This window comes from Aulonocara sp. 'chitande type north' Nkhata Bay, linkage group LG20, assembly GCF_057382095.1.
Source record: "Aulonocara sp. 'chitande type north' Nkhata Bay isolate Kocher_YH1m ecotype deep benthic linkage group LG20, A_spYH_male_GT1.1, whole genome shotgun sequence".
In the NCBI taxonomy this organism is placed as follows: domain Eukaryota; kingdom Metazoa; phylum Chordata; class Actinopteri; order Cichliformes; family Cichlidae; genus Aulonocara; species Aulonocara sp. 'chitande type north' Nkhata Bay.
Window position 1 is genome coordinate 34,386,136 of NC_141363.1, and position 16,377 is coordinate 34,402,512.

The 16,377-nt window shown below is 42.7% G+C and overlaps 1 protein-coding gene across 7 annotated transcripts in view; it reads right to left on the minus strand.

The window, feature by feature from the left end:
- Positions 1 to 16,377, minus strand: part of anks1aa (ankyrin repeat and sterile alpha motif domain containing 1Aa) — a 64,613-nt gene that overhangs the window by 17,063 nt on the left and 31,173 nt on the right. For 6 of the 7 annotated variants that reach the window (XM_086276265.1, XM_086276266.1, XM_086276264.1 and 3 more), the window contains 4 exons: positions 13,991 to 14,484; positions 5,274 to 5,330; positions 3,711 to 3,780; positions 240 to 355 (listed from right to left, as the gene is read on the minus strand). In XM_086276265.1, coding sequence (XP_086132391.1) covers positions 240 to 355; positions 3,711 to 3,780; positions 5,274 to 5,330; positions 13,991 to 14,484 — 737 coding nt within the window. The remainder of the gene's footprint in view (positions 1 to 239; positions 356 to 3,710; positions 3,781 to 5,273; positions 5,331 to 13,990; positions 14,485 to 16,377) is intronic. The other variant, XM_086276261.1, reaches the window with a different exon arrangement.

Consider the following 16,377-nt stretch of genomic DNA (forward strand, 5'->3'; position numbering starts at 1 on the left):
TGCATCGGCTAAGTTGAAAGGTGGAGTCACCAGAACAGATGGAAAAGTTGAAACACTGAGTTAAGCCAAGCACTAAATAATGCAAATACCTATGATGCAAATATGATACTTTAGAGTACAGGGAAAAGGTAAAAAAAAGTCTTCAAAGACTTAAAAACTGAAAATAAACGGCTAAACAGGCGAGAGAATTAAATATGAACCAAAGACAGTAATGAAAATGAAGTAAGTGAGGCACTCACCATGTAGTGAAGGTCGTCGAATCCATTCAGGAGTAGTTTGCTCTCGTACTGCGGCAGACCCACATGCTCCAGCCAGTCTCCCACGGGCTGGTCCAGCAGTCGGCCTGCAGCACCTGCTGACAGGGGAAAGCGCTTCAGGAGTGAGAAACCTTTCAGCCGGTAGCAGCGGCACTCCGAGGACGAGACGTGGCATTGCCACATCATTCTCGGCCAGCAGAGCCGAGCGCACCAGCAGCAGGAACGTGAGGGAGACAGTGTCCTCTGTGAACAAGGCGTCAGCTCCCGCAGGACAGCGGGGGCTGAACAACAGTCACTCGAAATAGATTAAACTACCCCCGAGTCGGGGGTGAAGGTAAGATAAAAGGGATAAATCCACAAAAAAATGGATAATATCTAAAAAATAAAGAATATATTTTTGCTATGATAGTGAGCCAGGAGAATGCTGAAATACATTTCTGTTTAGCACACAGTGCGGTGCCTCACCTAACTCACAAATATGACTAAATATTTCATATCTGATTATGAAAAAAAGTCAGAGTGTCCCATTTCAGGAGGTACCTTTTTCTGCCCAAAAAGAAAAAAAAAAAAAAGAATTAGGGCTGTTTTAATTACACTTTAACTTTACAATAACACTCAGGTTGGAGCGTATAACTTTAGTTTAAGTTCTTCCAGGGTAGTACATTTGTTGCAGCCAAGTGTAAGTGATCCAGACTTGTAGCCAAGACAGGTATTTGGTAAATAATTGGATCCCAGACTCACATATCCCACCTGTTTAACATATAATCCCCCACGGACAATCCAAACAGGAATCTACCTGTGATGTGCCACTGTCCACATCGGAAGCAGCAGGACAAGAAAAAAACGCAGAGGGACTAAAGGAAACCTGTGACATGACTGCAATGAACGGAGATTGATAACAGAGCAACACTATAGTGACAGCTGTCAGCAGTCTAACCTATACAAAGACAGATTGGTGCCTCTCCTCCAGTGAACATGTTACTGGAATTCTTTAACTCTCTTTCAAAGCAAATACACACTCCACACTAGAAACCAATCACTGCACAGGTAGTTACCTCCCAATATATTAACTACCCCTCAAACACAGAGGCTAACAGAGTCAATCGTTTTCTACCTTGTGAAATCTGGCAGCTTAGAAAAGTAAACAGCGTTAAATTCGAAAACATAACATTTCTTTATAAAACACAGATTTGAAAGTTTCCCTTTCTGCTTGTCGGCTGTCTTATCATTTAAACCTGCTGCATAAACAGTCACGTTCCAGATGAGGGTCCCATGTCAAAAGTTCCGTTCAGACATCTCATAAGCTTGAAAATTTGTCAAGGAGAAAAGAAAAAAAAAAAAAAAAAAATCCAGTCAAGAATCCGATCAGCTCCTTCAAAAAGCACTTTCAGTGATAGCTCACTCCCAGGATTAACTCCTCTGCAGACAAGAGAGCGCTAAGATTATCTGAGAGATGCGGTCCGGCAACAGACGAGGTCTAAAAGAAACATTTTTTTAGCTGCTCCTAGCTAAAGAGCAGATAACCTAGTCCTGCAGAAGTTACATCCTCCTATTGTCCTGACTGATCACAATTCTGCTGCCTGCAATTCCTCTCTCCTCCCTTCCTCTCTCTCTCTCTACCCCCCCTTCAATGCATACACTTCCCCACTCCCTCTCTCTCCCTCTGTAACACTGCAGGTGGCTGCTCTTTATCAGAGCTAGCTACCATTTCAGCTACAACCCCCCTCCCACCCACCCCTAATTTGCTCTCAAGTTCCTGCAGCATCTATACCTCAGTCCATTGTTTTTACACATTCTCTTTCCAAAGGTAAATCAGTGAAGATACAGACTGGAGGCACAGAGCCAATCAACTCGGCACGTCACCGCCGAGCACCGGACCAAATGAAGGAGTAGAGGGAGGGAAAAAAGTGATGCGGTTTATCACATCAAACAGAGAGCCTCCTCTTGACCGAGTCCCCCGATGGTCTGCTCCACTGAGCTGGAGCTGTGAGCGTGGTAGCTACAAGGTTAAGGCTCACACACGCATGGAAGTGGAATCAGACTCATGGAAACTTCACACCAAGTGCCTGTGATGGGATGCTAACTACTTTACTGCAGCAGTGTCAGCTTTCTACAAAGTCTGCTTCCTCCAAAGCACAATGAGCTCACCCCCTGACATACGTACAGAAGTGGTTAATATTTAAACAGCTCAATCCAGCGCAGGGCACAGCAAACCACAGGGCTAGAATAAGACGATGGAGTTTGGCGAAGGAAAAGAGGATGTGCTGCTTTGTTTAAATATATTAAAAAGATTGCTCAGGCACGGCGGTGACTGACAGTGGATGTTGAAGAATGTCAACAGGGAGAGCTGAAGGGAAAGATTTGATTGCTCGGGTTGCTGCTACAATCCTTGGACGCCATCCATCAAACCTTAATGACAGGCTTTGAAAAGCAGAATAACAGCAGAGCAGGTTACAGTCCTTACACTGCTTGTAATACAGGTTCTCTCTCAGGCACTTTGGTTTTAAAAATAAAGATCCTGGTACGTTATGATGCAGATTTAGTACTTGGCTCATGTCAGACACCACAGCTTGAATTACTGCCTCAGAAAAACAGAGACGCAAAACAAACCAAGGGGTCAAATCTCAGTGGAGGATGACACACGCCTTCTAAAAGAAACGTTTTAGACTCTTTTCTTTGTCATTTGTTCTATAAAAAACAAACCTGTAATTTCTAAAATAGTATTTTTGTACCCAAACCTCCATTTGTAACTAAAATGGCCTGTATTTGTATAGCGTCCCTAAGGACCCCAAAGCGCTTTACATATCCAGTCATCCACCCATTCACGCACACATTGGGACTAATAAAGGTTATCTTATTCACACACTGGTGATGGCAAGCTACATTGTAGCCACAGCCACCCTGGGGCGCACTGACAGAGGCGAGGCTGCCGGACACTGGCGCCACCGGACCTCTGACCACCACCAGTAGGCATTGGGTGAAGTGTCTTGCCCAAGGACACAATGACCAAGACTGTCCAAGCCAGGGCTCGAACCAGCAACCTTCCACTTACAAGGCGACCTCCCAACTCTTGAGCCACGATCGCCCGCTAATCTGTATTTAGAGCTCTCCTCTCTACTATCACTGCCATGCACTTGTTTAATATATTTTTAAGGTTCAGGGTGAGGATCTAATAAATATAACTATAGTATAAATCAAATTCCAAGCACTCAAAGCCCACTATTTGGCAATAAAGGCAGCCGTTTCATTAACATCCACACCCACAAAAAGATAAATAATGAATTAATACAAGGTGCTTTTGCTCACATTTATTAAACAGATGAGTAGCTAACGGAAAACTACTCATTTCTTCCTGTTTTCCTTCAGGTTTCCTTGACAAGTGTCAAATTCACAAATAAATTAAGTCATTTTAACTTGCTTGAAAAAGCAACAATATTAGTATTCATACTCTACCTGGTGTAGCGTATTGCTGATCTCTGGAAAAATCAATGCCTGCACCAATCATAGTCATCATCTTCTCGATCTGAAGACAGGAACAGAGGGGGGAGAAAACAAAAATGTAAGGGCTTGGAAGAGTGATCAGAGTTTGGCCACCACCTTTCACCAGCAAAAATACAGAGAAAAGCCCCTAAAGCAATAATACACTGTCCCTGTGAGAGCAAATGATGAGTACGTCAGCAAGAAGAAAATTAGGTTGCAGTGATTTTGCAAAGACATGTTAAAGGACAGCTTGAGGACCGAGACGGTTGAGTGCCTTTATATCCTATTTATGGTCACATTAAAACAATCATTGCTATTGTCCCACATTAAATGAGTAACCAGGGCTTGACTGCACGTAGGGGACAACAGGCACAAAAATGCTGCTTTATACTGGCATGCCGGTCTTACCGTCTGACTCTAATAAGGTCAAAAACAAAAGGATAATTGTAATAAACAAGTTAAAAGAGAACGTGCACAAGTCTGGAAAAATAATACAGAACAAAGTCTGGTAGTTTAAGCTTCCCATGTACTTATAAAGCTCTCAGTGAAGAGAGTTTTGGAGCAGGTTTAACTGTGTCTTGATGCTTAAACCAATGCTTGTAACAAATGTTTCAAGACGACTGAAGCGTCGTAGACAAAACACAAAAAGGGTTCGAAACCCAGCAAGACTGAGAGTGAGAAGCTACAGCTGAAACGATGCCCAGAAACCTGACGTTTCTTGCAGTAATTTCATGCATCATGACATAATGCATGTGAACATCACCAGCAGTTGGTTTCCAATCACAGTAAGTCACGCACATACACACATCACATGCACATGCCGCTCATGGACTTGTAAAAACACAATACTGTCATTTCATAGAAATGTATTCATAAGCGAAGCAGCAGTGGGACATGAAACTGCAATATTACATCTGCCACAGCACAGAATCGTGGTTCCCTTTAAAGTGGCCCACAGCTGAATATGCATGGACACTGGGAGTGAATTCAATGCAAACGGAGAGACTGACTGTGCTGCTGTCACACCTGTCAGGTACTCTGACTACTTTGAGTATGAGGCCATGTTGTATAAACTAGAGTGAACAGATAAAACTACAGCTGGAGAAGTTTTATCCGAATTTGAATGTCCTCGCTCCTTAAAAAGCCCCCAGACATATTTGATGACCCCATTAGCATAATTATATATGAGATAATAAAGCGACACTGGAAAACCAAAGTAGCAGTTTTTTTTCCATCATCGATCAGCAGGTGGATGTTCAGCAGTGAAATAGTGCATAATTAGAAGATTAATGTCAGAAGGGCAGAGAAAGATATTAACGTTGAACAATGATGCATCTATTTTAGTATGCTGCTGCCAGACTGGTAACCCAGTCACAAACTGAAGCTTCTGGACTTAGAAAAAGAAATGAATAATCTGAGTTAAGGTTATTCCAAAAGGGTTCCTAAAGCCTCAAAGGATCCCATCTACCTCTACAAAGAATGCCCCAGTAGAGGACAGAGCCAAAACCCAAAAGGACCAGAAGATTGACATCTTACGCTGTCGGAGGAATTAGATCTTCTTTGTTTTGGGGAGTCAGAAGTCGCCGGTGTCTGCTGAGAGAGAATTCATCGTTTTGTTTCGCCTTCTTCCCATTCAAAGTGTGTATCCACACTGTGCCAACTATCCTCTGGCAGTGTTATTATAATCATCCTGTTTCACACAAAAAACACTCTTGACAGGAGATTTTAAAAATTCTAAATTGAAAGAAACACCATTCCAGATGGAAAAGCGTACACGTTTAGTGCATAACAAATGTATCTGTTATGACTGGATCTATGAATAATCAGTGTAGTCATAGGAAGTGAAGAAATATAAACACAAAAGCTCAGGATCACACACTCAGCCTCAGTGTAAAGTACAATTCCTTCCTCATGTCCACATTCTCAACATTCATGTTCACCATCAGTCCTCAATACGGCAGAGGGAAAATGCCAAAGTTTTGGCAAGAAGAGGTGTGAGACAACGGACGGTTAGAGAATGGCATTATTTTTGATATCCATCTGCCCAGTGTGAAGTCACCATACTCTTGATTAGAGTCCTGCATATTGGGCAGATGGTAGATTAGTCACACGAGCTCAACAAATAACTGCCGTCCACATGTTCATTCTATGTCGTTAAACAGGAAAGCTGACGGTGGAGTGGGAACACAACTTCTAGCTGAGCAAAGAGCAAACATGAGTGATCAAAAGTAGTTGCCTCCTCTTTACACGAGAGTCTCTGGATGCATGTCACACATACTGAAAGCATGTGAGACATTGTGTGCTCAGACTTTTCTACGGTGATGGTTCAGTTAGTATGAAGCATTTTAGGAAAGAAGGATGATGCTGGGGAGAGATGCCCCCCCCCCCCAAAAAAAAATAAGAATAGCTCTAACATGAACAGCATGTAGTTGCTGTTGCTTCTTGGATTCCTTAGATTTTCTTCTAGTGGTGAAATAAAAGAGAAAAACACAAACCAACTACATCTTCATTAGAGTTTCTGTTCACCTAGGGATGGCTGCTTATTTTCCTTAAGTTATGATATCAAACTGATCTTGACAGGTTTATGTTGCTCTCATAATAAACTAAATTATTAGGCCTCGGCAGGACAAAAGCAATTAGAAAGCCCCTGATGAGCGCTGGCCTCAACTGGGGGTCTAATCTGTAAAATCACACACATGCATAAGCAGTAGCAGCACCTGAGTTAATGAAGACAAGGCAGTGCTCTTTGCCTCATTAAAGTGGCCAAGGTCTGTACTCGAGGGAGGATAATGCTCCCATCAATCGCATCTTTGACACACAGTTCAGCTGCCCAAGTTTTTTACGCCACCATTCAGGAGATAAGACAGGCCATTGTACTTTTAAACACTGAAGGAGAATTTAAAATATACTCACTACTGTGGATAAACAAAATAAACTGGATGCATTTAAAATGTCACTTAAGATAAAGCACAGACGTTTTTTTCCTATTTAAAGAAATGTACACACATGAACGTACACACAAATCACAACAAAAAAAGCACATCGATGTTCAGTCCTGCTGTATTGGCCTCACTTATCCAGCATAATGGAAAAGGGAATGTTAGCTGGTCCAATGAGAGTTCAAGGCAGCTATCCAGAAAGGTAGGTGTGTTGGAGCTGGGTAAATATATCCTTATCAGAGGATGCCAGCCAGTGATTTCCTCAAAGTAAATCACATTCACAGCAAGAAGAGGCTTCTGAATTTCATGGTCAGGAACTAGGATGCTCAGTGTCATGAGAATTAATAGAGGAGAGGAGAGATGGGTGTGTTTTTGTGCTGCAGGATTCAATCAATGCAGAGAACTGAAATGGAGAGGCATCCATTGTTAGAGAGCCTCACTGTGAGCACAGGGGTACAATGAGAGGGGTCAGAAGTCACCCAGGAGGTGGAGGTCAACAGCTGAAGAGCCAGCAGTGTTGCGAAATGGTCAGGGTGAGATTAAAGGTGCATGAAGCCATTTATCATGCTCCTCACAGTAGGCCTGCTGCCCTGAGGTGACTTAGCAGAATAACGGGTCCGCTGTCCTACCGGGATGTGAAAACACAAACTGTCTTTTCATTAACAGCCTTGAACAATGCCCAACTAAAGCCGAGAGAAAGGGTGGCGGCAGAGCTAAAGGACGCCTGGCAGTGTGTAGAGGGTGAAACAAAAGGCTGCAGCAGAGATCGTGTGCCCAGACCACCAGCCTCAAATTGGCAAGCTGGCACCAAAACAAGGGTTGGACGAAAACTACGGACTAGTGAAAAGCATCAAGGGGAACACAAACACAACCCTGTTTGTAGCAGGTGCCAAGACCTCAATGCCACAGTGGGACAAAACACTGTCAGCAGCCCCATGAACATCCTCCTGAAATAGCCCAATGTCATGCTTATGTTTTTATGAACAACGTCCCCTCTGGGAAACCTTGACCACTCATTCCGCATTACACATAAGTATTCCCAGTTAAACTTAAAACAGGAAGGGCATTCCTTTGCAAATAATTATAAGAGTTATACCAAGCAGTGGCTGCATGCGTCAGCCCCCCGTGGCTCTCCTGTGTTCTCCCCCTGGTGGGGATCAGAGAATAGATTTACCTCGCTGGCTGCACTGGAGCTCTGACACACACCCACAGTTTGGTTTGATCTCAGCCAGTCAAACACATGAAACTGCTTAGCAAACAATGAGGACACAAAACCAACGCATAGCCAAACCCTTAATGATCCCATGAACATGGATTAAAAAGAAAAAGAGAGCAAAGAAAATGATGCATGGCTTAAAAACATCAGAGAGGACAAGGTTTTTGAAGAAAGGGCAGGATAATCTGGGTGTGCGCCTCACTTTGTCTCCCTTTTATTTCTTTATCAATAAAGCAACCAGCTTCAATCAGTGAATACCAATCGGAAAGGCTTTAAAAGAAATATAATATCCACAGAAATGCTAAAAAGCATTCATTATTTTCTCATTCTGTTCAGTCATAGCATATAGACAAGATTAATGAGCCTCTAGCAGAGCTGCTGCCTGTAAGGGAATCAATACTCACAAAAGCTGGTTTCATAGTGGCTATTGGATCTGTGAGGTGCGAATCGAAAACGAAGTTAAAAAGTGAAGTGTGGAAGTGGATAGCGGCCCTCTCCTGTCTCTGTCTAAAGCTCGCCGTCTCCTTATCTCTCCTTCCATCTGTGGAGCTCAGAGTGCTGGCTCACACAATGTGCCCCCCTGGATTGTCATCTTCAGTCTGATTGCAAGGACCAACACCAACCCACATTAGCATGCGCTTTACACACATGCACACACACTGAGAGCGCCTTAAAAGGAGAGATGCATAGGCCAAGACCTCATGCAAGTCAAATCTCCTTGTCTTGAAACCCGAGGCAGTGCATCCAAGGGTTTGTCTTGTTGAGAAAGAGGGGTGATGACTAGGAACGATACTGAAAGGAAGGGGAAGAGGGTGTGAGAACCAGAATATTTTACAAACCAGATTAAAAAGGAAGAAAAAAAAAAAGAAGATGTTTTTAGAAGAGGTGTGTCCATGCACTTGGGGGTGGGTTTGGTAATGTCCAGGGACCCCAAATGCTGTCACGCAGCTCTGTAGAGTGCTCCAGAGCAGCCAGTCGTGACCGGCAAGATGGCTGCCACAGCACATCAGAGAAAGCAAGAGTAAGCAAACACTGCCGATGGAGAGACAAGGGCTGAAGAGAATGCAGCGAGAGAGAGAAAGTGAAAAGAAAAGGGAGTTTTCAATTTTCAGGGGGCACTCCCAACATCAGTAAGAAAGTGTAGGCAAGGATACGCCCAATGAAACTTTTACTGCATTTCCCACACACTCCTCTCATTTGCTATGCACTTTAAATCGCTGGTGTGAATATTTCTATTTCAAGCAGACGCAGGCTTATTCCCTGAAAGGAAAAAGAGAGAGAGAGGGAAAAAAATGAGCTCTTGCGCTTTGGTTTGAGCAGAGAACTCACCGCCATCTAAATCACTATTCATGTGAAAAGAAAAAAAGCGTTCCGGGTTCATTAACTTTAAGTAAGGCTCAAAAATTGGAATTTTTCAAAGGCTTTTAGAAGCTTACCAGCCAACCAAGGCCTCTAATAAACATCTAGTCATGATCAACCGAATTGAAAATTCCTATGCGATTCAGCATGCTTTCAAAAAGTACTAAAACATGGTGTTATTGTTATGGAAAACTGTGCAAGCAGGGTAGTGGTTAACTCTACAAAGCATCATTTGTTTTCATTTTTTTTTGGTTTTTGGGGCTTGTATTTTAAATTTTAACTTTCTACATCGAAGTACATGTGCTGACAAGGAACCTGTGCATGTGTGAGCTCCATCAGAGGCTGATATTAGCAATATTAGGGAGTACGAACACATTTTATTCCGTAGCACCACTGATAGCAAAAGAGAAAGAAAAATATATATCTATATTTTTAAGGTCCACCGTCTAGGTAGTAGAGCCCTAAAGCAATTTTATTACGTGTCTGGCTGTATGACTGGAGAGTAAATAAAATTTATTCCCAAGAGAAGAATGAAATTAACAGAGGGCAGCTCTCTGCCAGCAGCCAACTAAATGATTTTTTAAAAAGCTTCCAGACATTCAGATGAACTCAAAGCTGCCCAGTTCCCTTGGTAAAATACACTTACATGGCGCATACAGGAAATGGGGGCACTGCTTCAAGTTCATCTCCTTTTAGCAGACCAGAGCTATTTTTTCAGTTTGGAACCAATATCACCATCTATTCTCCTGCCAAAGAAATGCAGTTTGTTTTGGCTCCTCCTCTTAGGCCACGTTTAGTCTGTTTACTTCATCTTTCTCTAAGCACCGGGGAGAATACAACAGGACTCGGGAGCTCCAGGATTATTGTGAGCTGCTGAGGATATCTAGGAAGAGCAGAAAGCTCCAATAGCCAAGTAATGTCACAGCTGGCTTAATCCTGTCACTCTCTCACGGGCCACATCCCTCAGGTGCAGTCTGAGGTGGTGAGGTGTTCATTAAACTAGATAATTAGAATGAACAGTGCCCTGCCAGTGACCAGACTTTAAAGGGAAATAAAAGATCCAAGCACATACTTGATTGAGCTCATTACCCACTACGCCACATTCTGGAAAAGGAAGACAATGTGCAAAACCTCTGGATGTCTGACTTTTAAATAGTCATCATTACACTTTTGGCTATGGCACATTTCCATTAGTATTTGTCATAGTTTGTGACTGAATTACAAAAATACCACTAGATCCAAATGGTAATGCTACGTTACGACAGGTATAAATTGGTGGTGCATATATGTCGGCCAATCAGCAACCAGAAATTGCAAGAACTGGGCAGCCAGGCAGGTATGATACAATCAGAGACAATAATGCACAGTTTGCCCACCAGAGGGCATTGACATGTTGATTTTAAAACTAAAACAGTTAGTACATTTGATAAGGGACCCTTTTGGTGAATGTTTATGGAATCATCTTATGTAAAAACAAACAAAGAAACAAACCAGTCCCTATAGGCCCCTATATATTGCTAACCAGTCTTTTTTAAATAAATCATAATCCTTTTAAATTGAACTTTAGTGGTTAGTTACCATTTAACTGGTTTAAACTATTAAAAGTTAGTGATGCTGGGACTGGTGTGACCCAATTACAAGATATTATGTAGCAGATGTGGTTTCTGAGGTTTTGGAACCACACCAATTTTAGAAAACACCCACATTTAGTGAGTTGACAAGCTGAGGCTGGCACAAAAATCTAACTCAGCTGCAATCAGCTGACCATAATGCTCACAGAAATCACCTGATGGCTCAGCTGAAGGCCTTGCATCTGATTAAGATACATAAATAGCAGCCCTCTAATGTAGTCCATTAGTCGCTATACATTTGCAAGCCACTTTGCAACCCACCCCAACACCTTTTCTTCATGCCATGTCTGGCTGCGGCTGGTAAACATCTTGCTTGAATTTATGAAAGATTTTAACTGCCACATATATACACACTACCCAGATGAAACTCATATGAATTGTGTTTAATACACAAACCTGAATGCAATACTGAGTTAAAGTCACATAGTAATACACTAACAATACTTGATCAAATCAGTGCATTACCATAGTGTGGTGGTTAACACATTTGCCTAACACACGAAGGATCACCAGTTTAAGAGTAGCAGGAGGCACAAATCCTTGAGGATTGCGTCAATAATTTAAAGTCTGTGGATCCATCCACTGTGGTGACCCCTTGTGAATAAGAGAGCAGTTAAGTGTTCACTTAGTGTTCAGGATATTACAGAACAGTTCCTACTGGCTAAAGCTGAGAAAACATGGTCTAGTACACTTGAATCGAGGCGAGGCATTCACTCGGCTGCACACAGACGAATACCAAAGGTCAGTCATTTTCCACGAGTGTTTCCTTGGCAGCCTTTGACAAAACTATAAACTAAAGTAATGCCTGCAAATGCTGAAATAGCTCAAGAACAAACCCTCTTTGGAGTGCTCCCATACATAAAAGCTCAACAGCAAGGTTATCCCAGAATGAGTCATATTACCATAGTGGAAGGCAGCTGTGATCGTTCTCATGATAGAAAAGCCTGTTGAACTTGGATAAAGCACATGTACAAGGCCTCGAGCCGCTATCCTTCCCAAAGCAGCTAAAGATGAAAGTGTTGACAGCAGTATTTCCATATAGAGCCAATATTGTGTCTGTTCCTTCCATAAATGCACATCAAAGATGTTTTGAACTACAGTATCCCCTCTGTGGGCTGGTGCCATATTTTTTATCATGATCTAATCGTGAGCAATAAACTGCAGCAACATCAACACAACATCTGGCACTTTATGGTAGCACAACACTGCCAAATAAGTATGTATGACTTTGTCAGACAACAGTCACATACCAGCATCTAATGACGAGGACATAAATTGCACTGGTTGCAACAATGACGCATAATCCAGATTGCTTGTGTGCAGTCTCACACATGAACAGAAAAAAAAGAAAAAAAAAAAAAAGAGAGATTCTTAAAAACTTCAGAATCGCAGCACACCAAGGTGTAATTACTGTATCGGTGGCATAAGTTGGCAGCGTCTAAAAACTGACCACCTGCATGCAAACCATGGCCCGCAGTAGCCAAGACATCGACCTCAAATCTGCAATTAGCTCACTGTGGTTGTTCTGAGAGGGTCATGTAAAGGAACACTAGGCAGCAACATGAGCTCCTCACTGTGGGAAGAGAAAGCATTAGTGCTATCCGAGCCTGCGATTTGCTCAGGATGGACAGGCATCACAAATGAAACCTACAAGTCACTTCTGGACTGTGTGTAGCAGTGCAGTTATCAGTAACAGAAATGGAGCAGAACACAAACAGAACAAGGGAAAATTACTGAGAGGCTAGTGGACAGCTTATGCAAAACTTAACTGAGAAGCTTACAGAGGATTTCTTTAATTCTGCCAACAATAAGATGATTGTTTTAGGATAACGGTAAAAGAGCCAATGAGGAAACCATGCCAGCTGTATCTTGTGTGGCTGTTTAATGACTGCAATACTAAAAACCAAGGTTTATAAAACTTACACCTTCTTGGTAACTTGTGTTTCTTAAAAGAGTAAAATCTAACAAACTCTGAAAAGGAAGGGTTCTATACTGTATTTGTTTAGCTGTGTGTTTTTTCTGTGTTCTGACGGGTTGTCAGTCTCTATAGAGATTCAGGTCGGAGTTTCACGTCTTTACAACAGGAGGAGGCAAGAGCCGAAGAAACGGATCTACGGCTTCCACGTCTTCTCTGAATCTCAATTTCCAAATCTCTGTCTCTTGTCTTATTTTTTCCAGTCTCTCAGTTGTTTTATCCCCATCTTCTTGTCTTCTCTAATCTCTTCCCGCTGTGTCTCTACTCAGCTCTTTATCTACATCCCAGACAAAACATTAAAGCGCTGCATGCACGGGGAATATATTTAGATGTGAATATGCTCTGTGATACTAACACATAGTGGGATTGAGACAAATTTGGGGGGAAAAAAAAAGTTTTAAACACAGAATTCTGAAAATATTTTTATACACTGCAGTTTTTTAACAAAAGAAATGTACTAATGCAAATATGTGCAAAGATATATTCCATCATTTACTGTTTTGCCAAAAAGTTTGTTCCAGACAAGTTTTGACCTAAATTGCATGATGAGGCATCAGGCGGGCCTTGTTAAACAAAACAAGTCAACTTTTGTACTTTTGTATTTTTGAACTATATTAACCTTATGCACACAATATTAATCTTTTCCATCCAATGGGATTCATGACAAATGTTTTATAAACAAAGATCTCCAGATTAGGTTTGTTTTTACACGTTACAATTGGGACGAGTGGAATTCTTCTAATAATGAATGAGTCTGTTACCTAGCACATACACGTGTCTGTGCCTTTTACCTGTGCAGGTTATGGCAATAACATCGCAACAGCCTAAACACTAACACCGAGGCTTCAAAATGCAGAGTCCAGAAACCGGTGACTGATGTCACGGTGGCTACATCCATCTTTAATATACAGTCTGTGGTTTCACCTGCTGTCACTCTGCTACCTTGCAGTTACATTAGTGTGAAAAAGGTCACCTTTATTCATGTTAAACATCTGTGAAACATGTAATTATTATTTACTGGCCTGCATTATACAATATTTGGTTGTACATGCATAAACACTAAACAGTACAGACACTAAAGCCTCCCCCCCCCCCCCGTGTGTGTCTTAAATATTTCAAGCGGAAACACTTACCTCATCCCATTCTGAGGTGAAAGAGGGAGATTTCTCAAGTCTCTTCTTAGCCGTGCTACAGTTAGAAACAGACTCGCTACGGTTTCCCAATCCTCCTTCCTCTTCATTAGGAGGCGACACGAGCAAGTCTGAGTCAGACTTGGACAGGCTGCGTGCCAGCTTCAGGTCCCCAGGAGGGCGCATCTTGACAGCAGATACAGCACCAGCCACAGAGTCCCTGGGTTCCTTGTTCACAGTAGCATAAATTGCTTTTGGATCACAGTCTGTCAGGATGGCGGCCATGCTAGGACGGCTAGGTGGCGGCGCAGCTGCCGTTACTCCCTCTTTAGCTTTGGCCCTCTTTTTTGTTTCTGGCTGGTCTTGATTGGGTGGCAGAACACCTGGAAGCCGGAAGGACTCCTCACGGCTCTCAAAGACAGGAGAAGATCCGTGTAGGAGGCCTGTGAACTGCTCTGGTACACCTGCTTCCTGGTCCTGGCTGAGCTGTGAGTTATCTAGACAAAGAGACAGGGAATAGACAAAGTCAGTGAAGAAGGAAAGCAGTCTGTGAGGGCTGGAAAGTAGACTTCCAACTGAGGGGCTGATCCTTACAGTGTGGCTAATAAGAAACCACCCACACAAGCCCTGAAACAGATCTGTAATTGTTTCCTACCAGGAGTGACGAAGAGAAAAAGGGGGAGAGAGAAGAGATGGAGCAAAGAAAAGGCGTATGTTGGCTGGAGAAATGACTCCTGAATTCCAAACTCAGCTTGTAGCCGTCTGACAGCTATCTGCTGGTGCCTGAATGCCTGTATTTTGCAACAGGGAGTTGAAGCAAGTCATCTCTGTGAACAGCCCTCATCACAGAGGCCTACTTGTCTGTTAGGCCCGTTTTCCTAAAATGACATAACACTGAGAATGTCCCAGAGTTTCCGACTAAACTAAACTTTCAAACAAACCTACACATAAATTCCAAGAGTGTATGCCAGAGAAAAATGAATACAACACAACAAATATCACAAAGAGGAGTGAAACTTACTGTTTGCCGTCTTCTCCAACAAAAAAACGACTCCTTAATGAGACTCAATGGCAAGTGCAACAAAGAACAATGAGATTTTTTCCTCCTCCCCTCTCCCAAGGACTTACTGCCACCTAAGCCTATTTTCCGCAATCAAATCAGCCACAGCTTGATAGTACCTGTTGTAAACGATATGTTGCTTTGAGGGAAAAAGAAAAAAAACTAACTCGTGCCGAGCCTGTCTTCTTCAACTGCAGTGACGTGTTTTGTTGTTTAAAGTGTGCGCCCTCTGTGTTTTCTAGCTTCTAATTCTAGCGCCTAACGGAGGGCGAGGAATGGAAATTTGAATCACCCTGTCCTCCAGCAGCCAGACTGATAATTAGTCCTGTGACACATGGTGCGGGAGTGTGTGGGCTTGTGTGGTCTCTGCCAGGGTGACAAGGGTCAGGAGTGTTTGGTGACAGGGAATCTGGGGCAGAGACACCACAAGAAAAGTAGTGACCTGTTGCAGCACTTTGTGTGTCCTTCACAAAACAGCTTCCTGCCAAAAATGTGCCCAGTGCAGTCATTTTATCAGTATAGGAAAAGAATTATCTACACCAAACTACCTCAGTACTATTTCAGGGATCATTTCCAGGGAGGGAGTGTGCCAAACAACACCCTAAACTCCCTTTTCACAAGCTTGGGAAAAGTGTGTGTGCGTTGGGGGGTGTTTTGTGTGTGGGTGAGTGAGTGTACTGCACACATATGTCAAGATCACAGCCAAACACCCACCCTCTCCTTGGCAGCTAGGGAGCGTGAACGCCCTATGATCACATCCATGTGCTTCCAACAAACTCACGTGGTGTTAACCCTTGCAAAGACCACCGGAGCCCCTTTCTATACAGTTCTAGGATGGAAAACCCGCACACATGCAATCTGATGTTTTTGCAACTCTTTTATATTGGGTGAAGTCACCACAGACGTGGGGTGTTTATTTCATTTGGCAGCGACAGCTCCATATCGCCCTGATGATGTCATGTTTGGATTGCAGATGCTGTGGAATCAGTGCTGGTTGTTACTTCACTAGCTACACAATCCAAAGTCAATCCATATGTCCCTGGAAAACCTGCACTGTTTCTGTTTGAGTTTCAAAGACATTTTAAACTCTTGGTAGTGCACTGCAGCACAACTACAAGGTACTAAGGCTATGACATGGGGACATTTGTATTAAAGTACATAATTTGATCATATTTAACTCACTGCAGCGCATTGAGCCTCCCCCATAAAAGATCATTTTATACACTGCAAAGTGCCCAGCCCTGGACAAACTATACAACATCAACACCTATTACATGGTTCAAGGCTGTTTCTTACATCCCTTCTTTAGTTCTTTTAAATTATTGTTTAT